The following is a 15839-nucleotide window of genomic DNA, read 5'->3' on the forward strand; positions in this document are numbered from 1 at the left end:
TCATTAGGAGCACTGAGGCATGCAGACAGACCTCCCCAGGAATACTTTTGTACTTAAAGTCCGCAGACAAAACACTCAGACACCATTATGGTCTGGCTAGGGTGGGCTCTGGCACTCACAGTAGGAATGTAGGTCACCAAATCAGAGAGGAGAAAGGGGAGTCCTGTCTTCAAAACACATACACACTCTGACACTACCTGAAGCTAACAATATAAACATTTCCCAAATTACACATTCCTTATCAAAATTTCAACAGGCCCAATGGACGGCTCGGGGGATGGGGCTAAAAACAGAACTAGCTAGAGGTGGGTTAGCATTGTGGCTAACTGCTAAATCATTTCGACCCAAATCTGAAGCTAAAACAGCACACCCGATTGCTCTTAGCCCCCTGCGGTAAAGAGACGCTAAGATCCTCATCTGCATGTGCAATGAGGTGTTGGCTGTTTTTTGGCAGATAATTCTGTTTGTCTTGGAAGTATTTTGAAAGAGTTCCACTGCAAATTATATAACAAGTACTTTTTTGAAGTGCTACGAAACAAACAGGATGAGTGGATAAAATGTTAGGGGACTAGCACAGCTGTCGCTGAGATAACTGTCCAAAACTCCAAGCAAACAGCATAAATAAGCTAATTGCTCATTGCTAATACAGTTTTAGCTCAAAACAACATTGTTGGTGACTGGCACTCAGAAAATTCGGCAGAAAAACGATTAGCATTTTCGGTCTGTTCTGCATCCTGTCTAGATGGTCATCCTCTTGCTACGAAATTCTCGCAACCTTTTGTTTGTTGATGCCAAAGACAGTGCATCCAATCAAACTCTACGGAGCAAACTCTTGATGCAAATTTCATTCTTAGGTGTATGGTTGACATTTATGTTTCTGGCACAAAGGAAAGGATACTGCTGAAGCAAGACCTGCTGGAACTTGTCTGGGGCCAGGAAGATTGGGTGTGTCAGCAAGAAGTCATCCAGGAGTATTTCTGAAAAGAGACAGAGAGAAGCATATAGATTTATTAATGACATCATCTCTGAACAAGACTTTCAAGTTGGTCTGAACAAACGTTTGCTTGGAGGAGATTGGCACGAACAGGGGAAGCATTAGCGAAGGAGGACAGACTAATGAAAGAGAAGAATGTGGGAAAATTATGTCTTTCGTGAGAATTTCATCATAGTTCTACTTGTTTGACAGTTGCTGCAATTAGCGCTTTTTCTTCTGGCGCCAGTAATTCAACTTTTTACCTTTTCACTGGCCCTACCGCATAAAATTATAAAATTTTAGTTTTAGCAACACATTTTAAAACCAGCCTGATCTCATCAAAATTATGTGACTGTGGTGACATTTTTGCAAAATAATATTATGTGGTTCATTACATGTATCGCAGCAGTTCCGAGGTGAAATGTCCACTGTGTGTGAGGTAAATATCTCCAAACAGATGAGGTTTTAATTGCTATTAACATTTTTATTGATTCTTATGTGAAATATGGAATAAACAAAATGCATACACACAGAATCAACTTAATTCCCATTATTTCCCCAACCACACCCCGTCCCTTCCACAAAGAATAGAACTTACAATTATCACCACAATTCTGTTTCTCTCCACATGGTCCTCACTGTGAGGCCTCCAGAAAGGCCAAATACCTGTCCCATTTCTTACAATACGCATCTAGTTTGACAAGCTGTTTATCTGACATCTTTTCAAATGCCGCCACCCTGCCCAAATCGGTGAACCATTCTTGAAATGAGGGAGCGCCAAATGACTTCCATCCTCTAAGAATTATCTGTCTGCCAATCATTACACTACTTTGGACCCAGCTTTTTGTATATTTGTCACCTACTTTAATAACCGCCCCATCACTCAATATACATAGTCTGGGGTAGAATGAAACTTGAGTATCTAAAACCTCACAGATAAAATTCTGAACTCTTAACCAGAATTCTTTAATCTTAGCACAGAACCATAGAGCATGGGCTATGTCTCCATCCTCCAACTGACATCGCCAACAGGTAGGCGTGTCTTTTATACCAAGCCTAAACAATCTAGAGGGAGTCCAATAGAAATTATGCAAAATCTTAAACTAAATAAGGTGTACCCTTGCATCACTGGACATAGTTTTAACATTTTTTCCCACTCCCCATCCTCCAATACCAAGTTCAAATCTCTTTACCATAGCCTCTTAAGAGCTGTTAAGGACCCATCACCAAGATTCTGAATCAAGGAGGAGTAATACACTGATGCTTCATGCCCATTTCCAAAGGCTGTGAGCACCATACAGAGGGTGTCAGCAGCTTTAAGGTGCTGTGTACTACCACCAAAAATAGTACGAAGTAGATGGTGCAACTGTAAATACCTGATAAATTAGACCTAGAAATCCCAAATTGCTGGGTAATATTTTCAAATGATCTCAAAGCTCCATTTTCATAAAGGTCACCAAGTGTTGCAACACCCCCCTCAATCCATTCTTTCGAGCAAAAGGGAGACTTGTTAACACATAATTTGGGGTTCAGCCATGTGCTTGAGGAAACATTTAGGTAAGTATCAAAGTTGAACATACGGGAAACCTTTGTCCATACTGCATGTAAGTGTGAAATAATGGGATGCATTTTTACTTCTCTAGGCAATTTGATAGAAAGACTTTGCAATTGTGAGATTGGGGTAAGAATAGTGGTCGACCGATATGGGTTTTTTAATGGCCGATGCCAATATCCAGAGAGCAGGGTGGCCAACAGGCCGATACAATGCCGATATATCACACAATTTAATATAGTACATAACACAAACATAAAATTGCTAAAAAAATACATTTAGCACTATATTTACTCAATTTCACACAAAACATATTTTAATAATTTATATTAATAAACTTTTATTATATTTAATTATCTTAAAAAAAATAAGATTGTATTTTAAATGATAGATAGTAGTTTCTTCTGATTTATATTTAGTCATAACATTTTAGTAATTTATTTCTGCATGAAGAAATTGTTAGTATATTAGACAGAAGGAAATGAAAGTACACACAGTAGTCAAGCAACAATGGATGGCATTTGTGCACTAATGAAGGCAGTAGCTTGTCGTGGGCATGTAAAACCTTGCAACCATCCTTGGCATCAATTCTCAGCTTGGCAGGATAAAGAAGTGCGAAGCTTACCTTCTTTTGGTGCAGTAATTTTTTTACACTCTTTGAATCCGCTTTGCTTGTGTCCAGAAAAAAACATGATGTTGTGGTCCTTCCAGCACAACTTGCCTTTATTTATTATAGAACAAAGTCTCTTTCAGCCGACCGCAAGAATCTTGCCAGGATAGATTGGGGTCTGTCACCCGTCCCGGGAAGCTGACCAAAAACTCTGTGGGCTCGTTCAATTTCGAGCTGGTGATCCGCTGTGACGATCAAACTCGAAATGAGCCTGTCCAAAACCCTCACCACATATTGAACTTCTTTTCCCTCTGGGATTCCAATGAAACAAACATTATTACGTCTGCTCCGATTTTCCATATCCTCTAGTTTTTCCCACACCAGTTCCACATCGGCTTTGGTGGATGGCAGGTTAACCTGCAGCTCTCTTTCGGCCGACTCCAGAGACTCGACTCGCTTCTCAATATCGTCCATTCTTGTGATCAGGGTGGAAAGTTTCACCTCCATAGACGTGATCACTCTACATATTTCCGCGAGGCCCTCCATGTCGGTCGAGATTTTTGTTAGTGCTGCATAATTGTTCAAGATATCCCAACCTACATCATGAGGCTCGCTGTCACTATTGACTGGACCCCTGCCATTTTGATCCTGCGAGGCATCTGCCGTGTGAGAACGTAAGTGCTTTATAATGTCCCCACAGGCTGACAGTTTCACATTTTTCGACATCCTGCACTCCCAGCACAGTTTAGCAAACAAAATTATTATGGTTCTCACCGGTTAATATTGCTTAAAAGGATAATTGTAGCAAAGTTTAAGCGGAGCTCGCCTTCAAGTGATCAACCCTCGCATAGCGTCACGTAACTCCCCCAGATCACGTTTTAGAGGTTAATGCTCTATTGAGTTTTAAATCAACAAAACCAACCTCCCTAACCTAAACCTTAAACCTAAACCTAACCAATAGTGTCATAAAAAACTAATTTAAGATGAAATACAGATGAGTTTTCTTTATATAAAAAACTATTAACTACAAAGTTTATAACATTTAAAATTTGCAATTATAGCTGGAAATTGTACATGTATAATGTAGTGACATAAAAACTATTAATTCAAACATACACATTTGGTGGAAAACGATGGCACATGGTGCAAAACATTACTGATTTGTTTAATGCTTCCAAGACTATCTCAAGTCATTTTTGCAATTTCCACGAAACCTCACCTATGCCAGCTAGCTAGATAATGTTAGTTTGGTAACATATTTAAATCAGTAGAATTCACGACAATAATCAATACTTCACACAAATCCAAATCTTTACATTTGTCAAGTCAAACTGGAACAATCCTGGTCAATTAATTCATCAAAATCTAAAATAAATAATTCAATATTAAGAAGCCAATTTCAAGCAAAGCGGAACTATTAAAGAACTGATACAAAGCAAAGCTGAGTTCTCAACCAATCAGTGCACTCCGCGGAACAGCACCGGAAAAAGGATGAGAAAAGAAATCCATCTGTGTCTCGTTTGGAAGGATGCGTCCTCTGGAGGTCGCATTTGTCGGCCGCATACGTCATCGAGGCTGTCTCGTTTCATAAAAGCGAGTAGGACGCTTCGAATGCAGCCTTTGAATGTGACCTTCTTTCATGGGAATTCGGAGGATGCATGAGTTGTATTGTTCGTGGGCACTCATAACCCACAATTCTTTGCTTCAACGGAAATGTCTAAAAAAGATGACACCAATTTGCCTGTAAATATGATGTTCAAACGCAAGGAATGTTAATTCCCAAGTTGAAGTACCTCAGTAGATGGGTGCAGAGTATATAATATATAATTAAAATACAGTATTAGACTAAAAGTACACCTGTAAAATCTATTGTCTTTTCTCTTTACATCATTATAACTCTTCTAAAATGTACCTCATACATTCCCTTCCAAAGGGACTTTGTTCCCTTCTCACTCAAAGTGCTCGCGCTTGTTAAAGAGAGGCATGCTGTCATAGCAACCATGTTACGTTCCGTTTCCGTTTGTCCTATGAAGGCCGTCTCGTTTCAACAAGGTTTGTTTAAAGGAGGACACTCGGTACATTGCAGCCTTCAAAGGATGCGTCCTACCTAGCGTGCAGCCTTCCAAACGAGACACAGCCTTAGTTTGGTGAATTATAAAGACTGCTTACCAATATTGGAATGACGACAGTTGCTAAGATAGTTTCAGAATGTGACCTACTGTTCATGAGACCTAGCGTAGCTGTTTATGTTTGATAGGTTAACTATTTAATCATTTATTGTTTCAAGCGCTGATTGCTTGTTGCATTTGCATTTAAAAAATGTTTATTGGTGAACAGTATAGCAAATGTAAATGATGAGAAATTTTTGCTGAATGTTAAAAAGTCTGAATGTAATTTACTCTGGTTCTGAATTAGAAATGCGTTGATATGGCTAAAAACATTTAAGGTTAAATTACACATTTCATTGATTGCCTTATATTAAGCCTAAATTCATGACAGTATTGAGAACAGTAATAATGTTTGATAATCATTTTATTTAAAAGAAAATACCATTGTTTCTGTTCAAAGGTTTTTCACCTTTCATCTTTCGTCATCTTTCATCATCTTGTCAACTTTAACCATCTTTAATCAGAATAAATGAAGAGTGAAATCCATTTTGAAATCTCCCTGTTGATGTGTTAATCCCTTTCAAGCGGGGATTTGCAAGGCGTAAAAACACACGTGCATGATCAACAAACCCAGTTGGGCAAATGAAAGTTACGTGAACTAGCCAGAAACTCTCACATTGGCCCTCCTTATTTTTGAGGCCTGGGTTGTGAATCCACACTTTGTGATTATGTGTGAAGAAACAAAGTTGAGCATGATAGCATCCAACTTCACCTCCACTAACTTCTTCATTTCAAGGACAGTGGGTTTGTGGGTAGCATAAATCATGGTCCTTCTTGGCCCAATTTTAGACCGCAGACATTCCCAGAGGCTGCAGTGATCTACTGTACACACAGATCTTCAAAAAGCATCTTTCTCCATTGACGGCTATTGAGAAGTAGCTTTGTGTTCAGCAATTTAAAAAAAATTGCAAGCAACGTGCAAATCAAAACAATTTTATGAGTCGGCCTGATCTCATGAAAATGATGTGACTTTGGCGACATTTTTTGCAAAATACATGTGTTCCTTACACACTTTGTGGCAGTTCCGAGGTGAAATGTCGACTGAGTGGCACTAAAAGCAAATTAAATTTTCTCCCATTCAGATAAGGTTTTGAAGGTTAATGCTTTATCGAGTTTTAAATCAACAAAACCAACCTCCTTACCCTAAACCTTAAACCTAAACCCAATCGATAGTGTCATAAAAAGAAAATGTGACATGAAAAACACAATTGCTGATGTTGCCACATTATTTTGGGTGTATCTATGACACTTTCGGCTCACATGTCGACTTGCATGCCCTTCTGAACCCATACTCTGGTCCTTTGCATTGCAAGTGCAACGCTCTATCATTTGAGCTACAACACAATTTGATTGGGAATAAACAGGCTTGTAATTGTAGTTGGTTATTAATGCAAATGTTAAAATGTATCACCATACAAATCATGCACTACAGTAAAAGTGGTGGCAGTATACAGGTAACATCCTTTTTTGAGATGAATGGCAATGCTAATGAATAGCTCACTTCAGGTATTGTATAGACCTCATTGGTGTGAACATTAAAGAACTACACACAGCTACAAGTGAGAGCATTTAACCAAATAGCTTGTATAAACGTCACATGCAGTAATAAAAAAGGTATTATAAGCACAACACAATAAAAGAGATTTTGAAAAAGTGTGTTAAATGCATAAAACTTTCTTCAGAAATGTGTATAAATGTATTAAGTTATTCAATCTGGTGCACCTCTTGACTGATATTTCCGAAACTGTGTTTTGGCTGACACGAGGACATGATGCTGATTATGTATCTGGGTTATATCAATGTGGAGCATATAAATCATTGATATTTAACTAATAAAAGTGTGATCGCCAAGAGGAATGAGAAATGAGTCAGTAGCACAAAATGAACACTTTAGATTACTTCAAACACATTCACGTGCCACACAAACAAAACACGCCTGCCTAACAACCTCTGATGAAAAAAAGGGGATCCAGTCTTTCCCTTAAATACCAATGTTTAAATACATTCACAATTAAAAGCAGTAGCTTGGACAGAATACATTGTAGCAGGTTTAACTGATCACTGGTTGGCACAGATGTTTGTTTCAGCTTCTTACTATGATTATCAAGCAATGACTCAAACATCCTACTGTCATTTACGGGATACTAGGACTGACGCCTTTTTCTATGGGTCCTGAGGTGGAGTCTGTTCTGATGTGCGTGTTACTAATGAAACAGGCTCAGACTTGCCCACTTCACACCTCTATGTGTTTGCTTTTGTTAAGTTCCTCCTCTTTCCAGGGTTACAGGTGAAAAGTGCATAGGGAAGATCAGGTTGTGTATAGTCTCAAGTAGCCATGATTTCCTTGTGCGGTAACAGCATGATATCAATTGAGTTTTGCGAATAAACCGCAATCTACTGTATAAGCCTAATTTAAAAAGGAGGCGCCGTGTTTTCACGGAAAGGAATGACAGTTAATTAATTTAACTACTCAAGATGCAGCGCTTTATTTTATTGCTAATGGCACTTGCGTAAACAAGATTGCGGGTGGTAAGTGAATAAGACACATGTTTTTGCGCTGAAATACCATTTGCAAAAGCTGCGCAACTGTTTAATGAATTTGCCTCTGTATATCTTTCAAAGATTTGAACACTCTAACCATAAAAAATTTGGCAAATTCAGTGACGTCTTCTTCCTCACAAAAGCTTAAAAATATCAACCTAGTATGTTTTAAACAAAATTTTGCTTAAGGCAGATTGATCACTGGCAGTCAGGCAATCTGATTAGAGCTTGCAAATTTTTGCGAAGTGTTTTCGAGTTGTCTGTGAAATACACATCAGACGGTCAGTGAAGGGATGGTGGATGAACTGTGGGCATGTCATCCCTGGTGAACAGACCAGCACCAAACCAGCAAAAACCAGCCAGGATCAGCATGGAAATTCATGCCTTTTTAGCAGGGACCTGAACTTAAGACTAGGTTGTGCATTCAATTGTGGGTTTGCTCATGGAGAGGACAAGTTTTGATGTTTTATAGTTGTGTGCATATTTGTATTTACATTTGCATTAGTGCATGCGCACGCCTGTTGATGTGTTTGTGTGCTTGTGTGTGTGCATCTGAGGTAGTCATGTGAGCAGTTGCAGATCTCTTGCAGTTACCAGGGCAACGCTGACTTTACAGGCTGCATTATGAGGGGAACAGAGATGACGATAGCGAGAGAGGGAGACACACAGACAAAATACAGACAGTACGACAGATGTACTGAGAGACAGATGCAAAGGGAACCAAGGTAAAACCCCACAAAAAAACAAATGGGATGCAAAGCCAGAAACGTTCAGTTTAAGGTAGCAGGCCGGGCTGCAATGCAGTGAGGCAGCCAGCGAGTCAGTGTGAAAGACAGGATTGGAATGAGTCAGCGGGGTTAATTACCACCTCTGATAGCCACTAGTCCCTCAAAGGCATGTGTTAGCAATCAAATGAAAGACATGCACCTTAGTCTGAAGTAAAACTTGTCAACAGCTACACTAATTTCTATCAAAAGTCGATGAGGAAGTTATAAGACAGTGTTGCCATGTCCAGTTGTTATGGTGAATTTGGACTTGTTTCGCTTATAAACATGGCAGTTGCGGGTTGTGGCTTTCTGGGCTTATAGATTGCCCAGATTTTGCAATTTTTGCAAATGTACAAAATTATTTAATTTTAATTATATACTTATTATAATATTAAAATACATTATTTGGCAGCAAGTTGCACTTTAGCCTTGTTTAATCACTTTTATGCAATGTTTTCTATGTTGATCAATTAAATTAAGCAATTAAAAACTAGGGTCACTTGTTTTCAGTTATTTTGGGCTTTTTTGTCAGACCAAGTTGCTTGTTTCTCATGCAACATATGGCGTATGAGGTGTTGTATCACAGAGCTGAGTGTGTATGCAATACTGTAAGTTATTAAAATGAACTTTACTATTAGTCACCGAAGTAAACGTGTGAGTTAACAGAAATACTTTTGGCCCCCCTCCAGTCAAACGTAAGTATTATTTTTGAGGGCAGTGGCCATCTCTTCATTAGCAATTTGTCATGCCGGTTGAGATCAAATTAGAGTAGGAGTGTATCATTCTTAATAACTTGTGCTGCAGTAGTAACTGAGCCGTGTGTTAATGCATGGGTCTATTTGCCTGCCCGAGGCGTGTAACACTTAGCAGAGAACACTTAGCAGAGAACAGAGAATGTTCCAAACTAAGTAAATTCCTGAATCACATGAAAAATTACTGCAGTGCGCATATTTAATGCATCCAGCTTTCCTTACTCAATATTTTTGGCTTTGACTCAACAGACTTCAGCCAAATATTCTGGGAGGGTTTTATGCTAATAAAAAAAAAAAAAAAAACACATCAAGATAGATCAGAGGGCAATAAAACAGGGAAATGAAAGTGAGCTTTTGCACCTAGCAAAAGCAGAAACTATCAATGCTGCTTAACTGTGTGAAAGTTTGACCTAAACATTTTTATTTAGTGGTATATTGCTCTGATATGTGAAAAGCTTAGCCTGGAAATATAAATTAGCATGAATTTGAGGCACAGAAGACATAAATATGACACCTTTCCTCCTTGCATGCCTTTTTCTTTACTTAATCCCTTCATTCTCTGGCTGCCCACACATTCTCCAGTGCTCTTTCATCCATCTTCCTCTGTCGACTCACTAGTTTACATTATGATAGATCTTAAAGTGTAGCAAATCTCCCGCCCAGATTGGTACAAAGTGCATCGCTTTAAATGACAAGAGTGGGAGCTGAGAAAAATCCAACACCTACCCTGATACCCACATACGCACATGCACACATCATGCATGCACACCTTGATACCCACACAATCACATACACACACACTAAGGTTGTGCAAAGCTACATATTTTCAAATCGACACGTCGGTGGGTTGCCTAAAAACAACTAATCGGTCTTAAAGGAATATTCCGGGTTCAATACAAGTTAAGCTCAATTGACAGCATTTGCTGCTCTTCCTGCTCTGTCCATGCATGGATGCATGGATGGGTGGTGAGTTTGCCCAGAACAGAACCATACCGCCAACACCAACAGTTTGCTTCAATAAGTCTATAAATCAATAAAAGTATTCATTAGACGGAAGTGGTCCTGACTGAACTAAATATAAAATTGACAGGAAATCGAGAAAAACTTGTCGACTTCACTAATCAACAAGTCAGTTGTTGGTCGGCTAGTTGACTAGTCGACCACTGTGACCCATCCCTAACCCACACACACACACACACACACACACACACAAAGTCATTGTTAAACACAAAGTTGCACATGTATTCTTCATGTATTCTGCCCTTGAACTGTCAGAACGAAACTGAAAATGCAACAGGTGCACAAGAGAGTTCAGACAAACACCCATGACACATACAGGACACCCAACTCTCTGGGAAATGAAAATCACTCCCTTTCTTTTTATCTTAAGGTACTGCCAATTGAAAACTCCACAGTCTTTACAGTAGGAGAAAACAGGGTGTGAGCAACTGAAGGCCATCTTGAAGAATTTCAGTTTTGACTGCACAAACGACCTTGATGGGCCTAAACTTGGATTAAACTAATTTCTCACTCTTTGTTTTGCAGTCTCAGTATTAATGCAGGGATTTTGTTTTCCTCTATGGACAATAAAGATGGTCTGTACTCATGAGAAATACAAATTACAAATGAGATATCTTTAGCATTTCAATAGTTTTTTCTAGTCACCAATGAGATTAAATTGAGATTTTTGAGCACGTCTCCTGCTAGGGATTTTTATCCTGCAGAAAACACCCTAGTAATCTCACATGTCTACTCTGAAGTTTCCAACATGGTCTCATGGAATCACATTACTATACCTACATTTTTGTAAAAAGGTCACCACAGTCACATAGTTTTCATGAGATTAGGCAGAGGAGACCTAAACAATGTCTCACATTGTGTTCAGATTTATCAAGATGCTAAATTCTGCAATCAAAAGTCAGATTTCAATATGAACTCAAACTTTTCTCCTTGAATTCTTCCAAGACCACATTATCTGAGCAATGCTATCCACGTTTATTTTATAACTCTATACTCTTACTGTATGCTAAAGCCCAAAGTATACTTCGGTTTTGACGCAGACTCTTAGCATCTGCGTACAGTCGAACGCTCACCTTTCAAAGTATACGTCATTTGACTGTGTGCGCAAACACAGGTGGCGCATGCACACTACGACTGCTATAAGATACTGGACTTTTTCTCTTCAGGAGTTTAGACCCATAAAGGTGTTTTTATATTCCTTCAGACTTGATGCAAATGCTGACCTCCTTACACAAGCATTCTTGATGTGCACATCCTCAGTTGTTGTTTCCACCTTCATCTCCGAGACTGGTGTCTCTGCAGAACAAAAATGGGCGTTTCCCAATCAGTGGACATTTTCAAACTGGGATGGGTGTTTTTCAACCTCTTTTCTAGATTTGCCTGCTACATAGAGATTCCTTACTTTAATAGGACAGATGAAAATGCGAATCCTGGTTTTGAAACACCCACTGATTACTACATAGAAATTCCCTACTTTCTTTGGATAGTTGAAAAACACCCACACCGGTTTGAAAACACCCACTGATTAGGAAACCCCACTTTTTGTTCCGCCGAGACTTAGACTCAGACATATACTTCTCGTCTCTTGATGTTTAGTGGCGATTACATCTTCTAGTGCTTCTTCGGAAAAGCAATGGCTCAATTGTGACTGTTGCCACCTTGTGGACCCACTAATTAATGGAAATAATTCTGGGCACATACGCATACTGCGCATTCGGAGTACGTGTGGTTAGAAAAATCAGGGCCGCACGCGTTCAGTGCTCAAGCATTCTGCAGATGATGAAATTTGCATTACATGTCCTTTACGCAGATGCCTAACATTCGCATGCGACCGAAGTATACTTTGGACTTTAAGCAAGCATCACTTTTACTATTGCTCATACTTAGCTTTGACTCGGACCAGAAAGAATTCACCAAGTGAATTGTCTTATAGTGTATAATCCTGCAGTTCCTATTTTTATTTCTCCTAAGAAATTGTATGAGAAACATCTGAGACAAAGTTGATAATTAGCTTACATGTAATGTAATTGAGAACTCCTTAAGGTCTCCTTTAAGAGCAATAAATCTTTGAGAATATATGAGTATTTGTACAAGTGCCTTTATGTATGTTTATTTGAATTAGGTTGGGTCAGGACACCTCTAGGTTGGGGGTCACAGTGTTCACTCTCCTTCAGTCTTCATAAATGACAGTCAGTGAGGAGTGCTACGAGCCCCAGCTGCAGGGATGTGGTCAATGTAGATTATAATCAGCCGAAGATCGGAGGCTGGGATTTCAGGAGAGCAGAATGGAGAGGACCAGGGTGGCATTACATCAACCATGATAGACATTCCGTTACCATGGAGGCCTTATCACATCTAAACCCCTCACTACCTACACATGCTACTGTTTCTCATGCTCTAACTCTCTTTTCTTCATCACTCCCTCTGTCACGTTGGTGCCTTTTGGCAAGATGCTCCAAATGTGTGTATTTTTGTGTGTTTTGAGACTCTCTGTTTATTCTTCAGGACTATCAGCACTCGTTCTTCATATCTGTGCTATTTCACCCCCTACACAAAATCCGTCCATTCTGGGAGGCATTTCACCCTTCAACTCCCATCTTTTCTTTGGATCGTAACACAAAACGCAATCATTCACATGCAAATCTGTAAGTAGCCTAAATACACTAAAGCCACTGGAGGATCGTGGCTTTTTCCAAACAACAAAACAATCTTTGAAATGAATGCTTTGCACTGAAAACTTCCAATAGATTTGGAAGGAAGAAAGCTGGAATGAAAATAAATATGCCTCGCGTCTTTCAAAGATCTGCAAAAGTAGAACAACAGCAAAAGTTGGAAGACAATCTGATATTTGGCAATACAGTGTATGCAAAACAAATATATAGTATGTTTCTTCGGGGCCTGGGTAGCTCAGCAAGTAAAGATGCTGACTACCACCCCTGGAGTCGTGAGTTTGAATCCAGGTTGTGCTGAGTGACTCCAGCCAGGTCTCCTAAGCAACCAAATTGGCCCGGTTGCTAGGGAGGGTAGAGTCACATGGGGTAACCTTCTTGTGGTTTGCTCTCAGTGGGGTGCATGATGAGTTGTGCATGGATGCTGCGGAGAATAGCATGAAGCCTCCAAACGCGCTATGTCTCCACAGTAATGAGTTCAACAAGCCACATGATAAGATGTGTGGATTTATGGTCTCAGACATGGAGGCAACTGAGATTCGTCCTCCGCCACCCAGATTGAGGCGAGTCACCACGAGGACTTAAAGCGTATTGGGGATTGGGCATTCCAAATTGGGTAGAAAAATAATTGTTTTTTTTTTTTAATAAAAAAATACATATGTAAATATGTTTCTTCACGTAAATCACATACTTGTGCATACCATATATACAACATATATTTAAAAATACTTTTATATGAAAATACATTTTCATATATGCAACATATATTTTCTCGAATCATAGTGGAATTTGAATATGTACATATACTGTAGGTCCAAATATATTAACTTTAATTTTATATACAGTATGTGTTCATATATGGCCACATAAAAGGTTTCTGTATGGGTCAACTCATAGGAAAGAAAAATCACAAATGAATCTTTTTAACATCTTAGTAGTTGTATCCATTATTATTTTAATAAAAGGTTTTTCAACAAAGTTGATACATAAATGAAACACAATTGAAATCTCCTGAGCTATGAAAATGCATCCTCTGAAAAATGCCTGATAGTCTTTAAACTAATACAGGGGCTTGCTGAATTTAGAAGTGCATCACTTTTTTTTTTTTTAGGTCTAACCTAGTTCAAACTGGCCTCAGGAGAGAATGTTTCAAGAGCAGGACTCACAAAACGCATTTTTAAAGCCTGCACTTTGGTCAGAAGGGAGACATGATTAGGAATCTTTGCGACTGGTATTACATAAGACAAGAATAGGAGAGGTATAGTTTTAATAGCTGTACATCAGTGCAAGACATGCCCACATTAAAGTACGCCAGGAAAAAACATGCAAACATGAACTCTGACACTCGCACACATACCAGAGGGAACACCCATGCAAACAAATCCAAACCCACAGCAGAGTTAATGGATTCATTCCCACACATTTGTTTGCCTAGCATGAACACGACCTTTGAACTTGGCCCTGAATTTATGAGATAACGCTGCAGGCAGCGGGCGCACTATTTTCTTGCATTACAGAACTTGATTATGTGCAGTTTTATCACAAAATCTGAATTCCGTTAAACTGTGCACATGTATAAAACCTCAACCTATATACATCACTCACCACACACTTTATTTGGTACTCCTTTACACCTACTTATTCATCCAAATTTCTTATCAGCCAATCGTGTGGCATCAGTGCAGTGCGTAAAATGTTGGAGATATGGGACAGGAGCTTCAGTTTATGTTCATATCAACCATCAGAATTGGGAAAAAATTTGATCTCAGTGATTTCGACCATGGCATGATTGTTGGTGCCAGACTGGCTGGTTTGAGTATTTCTGTAACTGCTGATCTCCTGCGATTTTCACGCACAACAGTCTCTAGAATTTACTCCGAATGGTGCCAAAAACAATAAAAATCCATTGACTGGCAGTTCTGTGGATGGAAATGCCTTGTTTATGAGAGAGGTCAACAGAGAATGGCCAGACTGGTTCGAGCTGACAGAAAGGCTACAGTAACTTAGATAACCCCTCTGTACAATTGTGGTGAGCAGAATAGCATCACAGAACGCACAACACACCAAACCTTGAGATGGATGGGCTACAACAGCAGAAAAACACGTCGGGCAATTTATTAGGACCATAGTGTTCCTAATAAAGTGCTCGGTGAGTGTACATCTGTAGTACTCTGAAAATAAATTAAAAAACATTTAAAAACAACATGTAAACAGCATTAGCAACACATTTAACTTTTGTAATGTGACATAATTGCGAGCGCAACAGAATATTCTGTGAGAAATAATGTAGGAACGATTTGATTGGATGGTAAAAACTAGGCAGTGATATTATTGGTTAATATTACTTTTCCCCACCCATTATGCCTTGGTTACATCAGCAGAAAAGTAATTTCAGAGGCAGAGAATGTAATCTTGATAAAACACAATGAAAACAAACTTTTTTTTTCTAACTTACATTTGGCGAAATGATGAATCATGCACTAATTCCAAATACATTTTTAAGAAAGTAAATTGGGACAAAATTGCGGCTGGGAATTGATACAGATTTCCCTATTTGATTCACTTCCGATACACAAGCTTTCGATTCGATCCCAATTCGGTTCTGATTTGGGAAACTTTCTGATATAACGTCCATTTTGCTTACATGTGAAGGATATTCTTAGTTTATGTTACACTTGGAAAATATAGCTACATTTCAAAAATTAACAAAAGGGCCCAAACTATGCAGTTCAATTGCTATTTATTTTACAGATATAATAAACACAACCAAAATTTAAGAAAACTTTA

At 38.9% G+C, this 15839-nt stretch overlaps 1 protein-coding gene across 1 annotated transcript in view; it reads right to left on the bottom strand.

The window, feature by feature from the left end:
- The window catches only part of LOC127450774 (rap guanine nucleotide exchange factor-like 1), a 56246-nt gene that overhangs the window by 27555 nt on the left and 12852 nt on the right, over positions 1-15839 (bottom strand). Inside the window, exon 2 of the mRNA XM_051715121.1 lies at positions 899-977. Within this exon, the coding sequence (XP_051571081.1) occupies positions 899-977 (79 nt within the window). The remainder of the gene's footprint in view (positions 1-898; positions 978-15839) is intronic.

The sequence above is a fragment of the Myxocyprinus asiaticus genome, chromosome 13, assembly GCF_019703515.2.
Source record: "Myxocyprinus asiaticus isolate MX2 ecotype Aquarium Trade chromosome 13, UBuf_Myxa_2, whole genome shotgun sequence".
In the NCBI taxonomy this organism is placed as follows: domain Eukaryota; kingdom Metazoa; phylum Chordata; class Actinopteri; order Cypriniformes; family Catostomidae; genus Myxocyprinus; species Myxocyprinus asiaticus.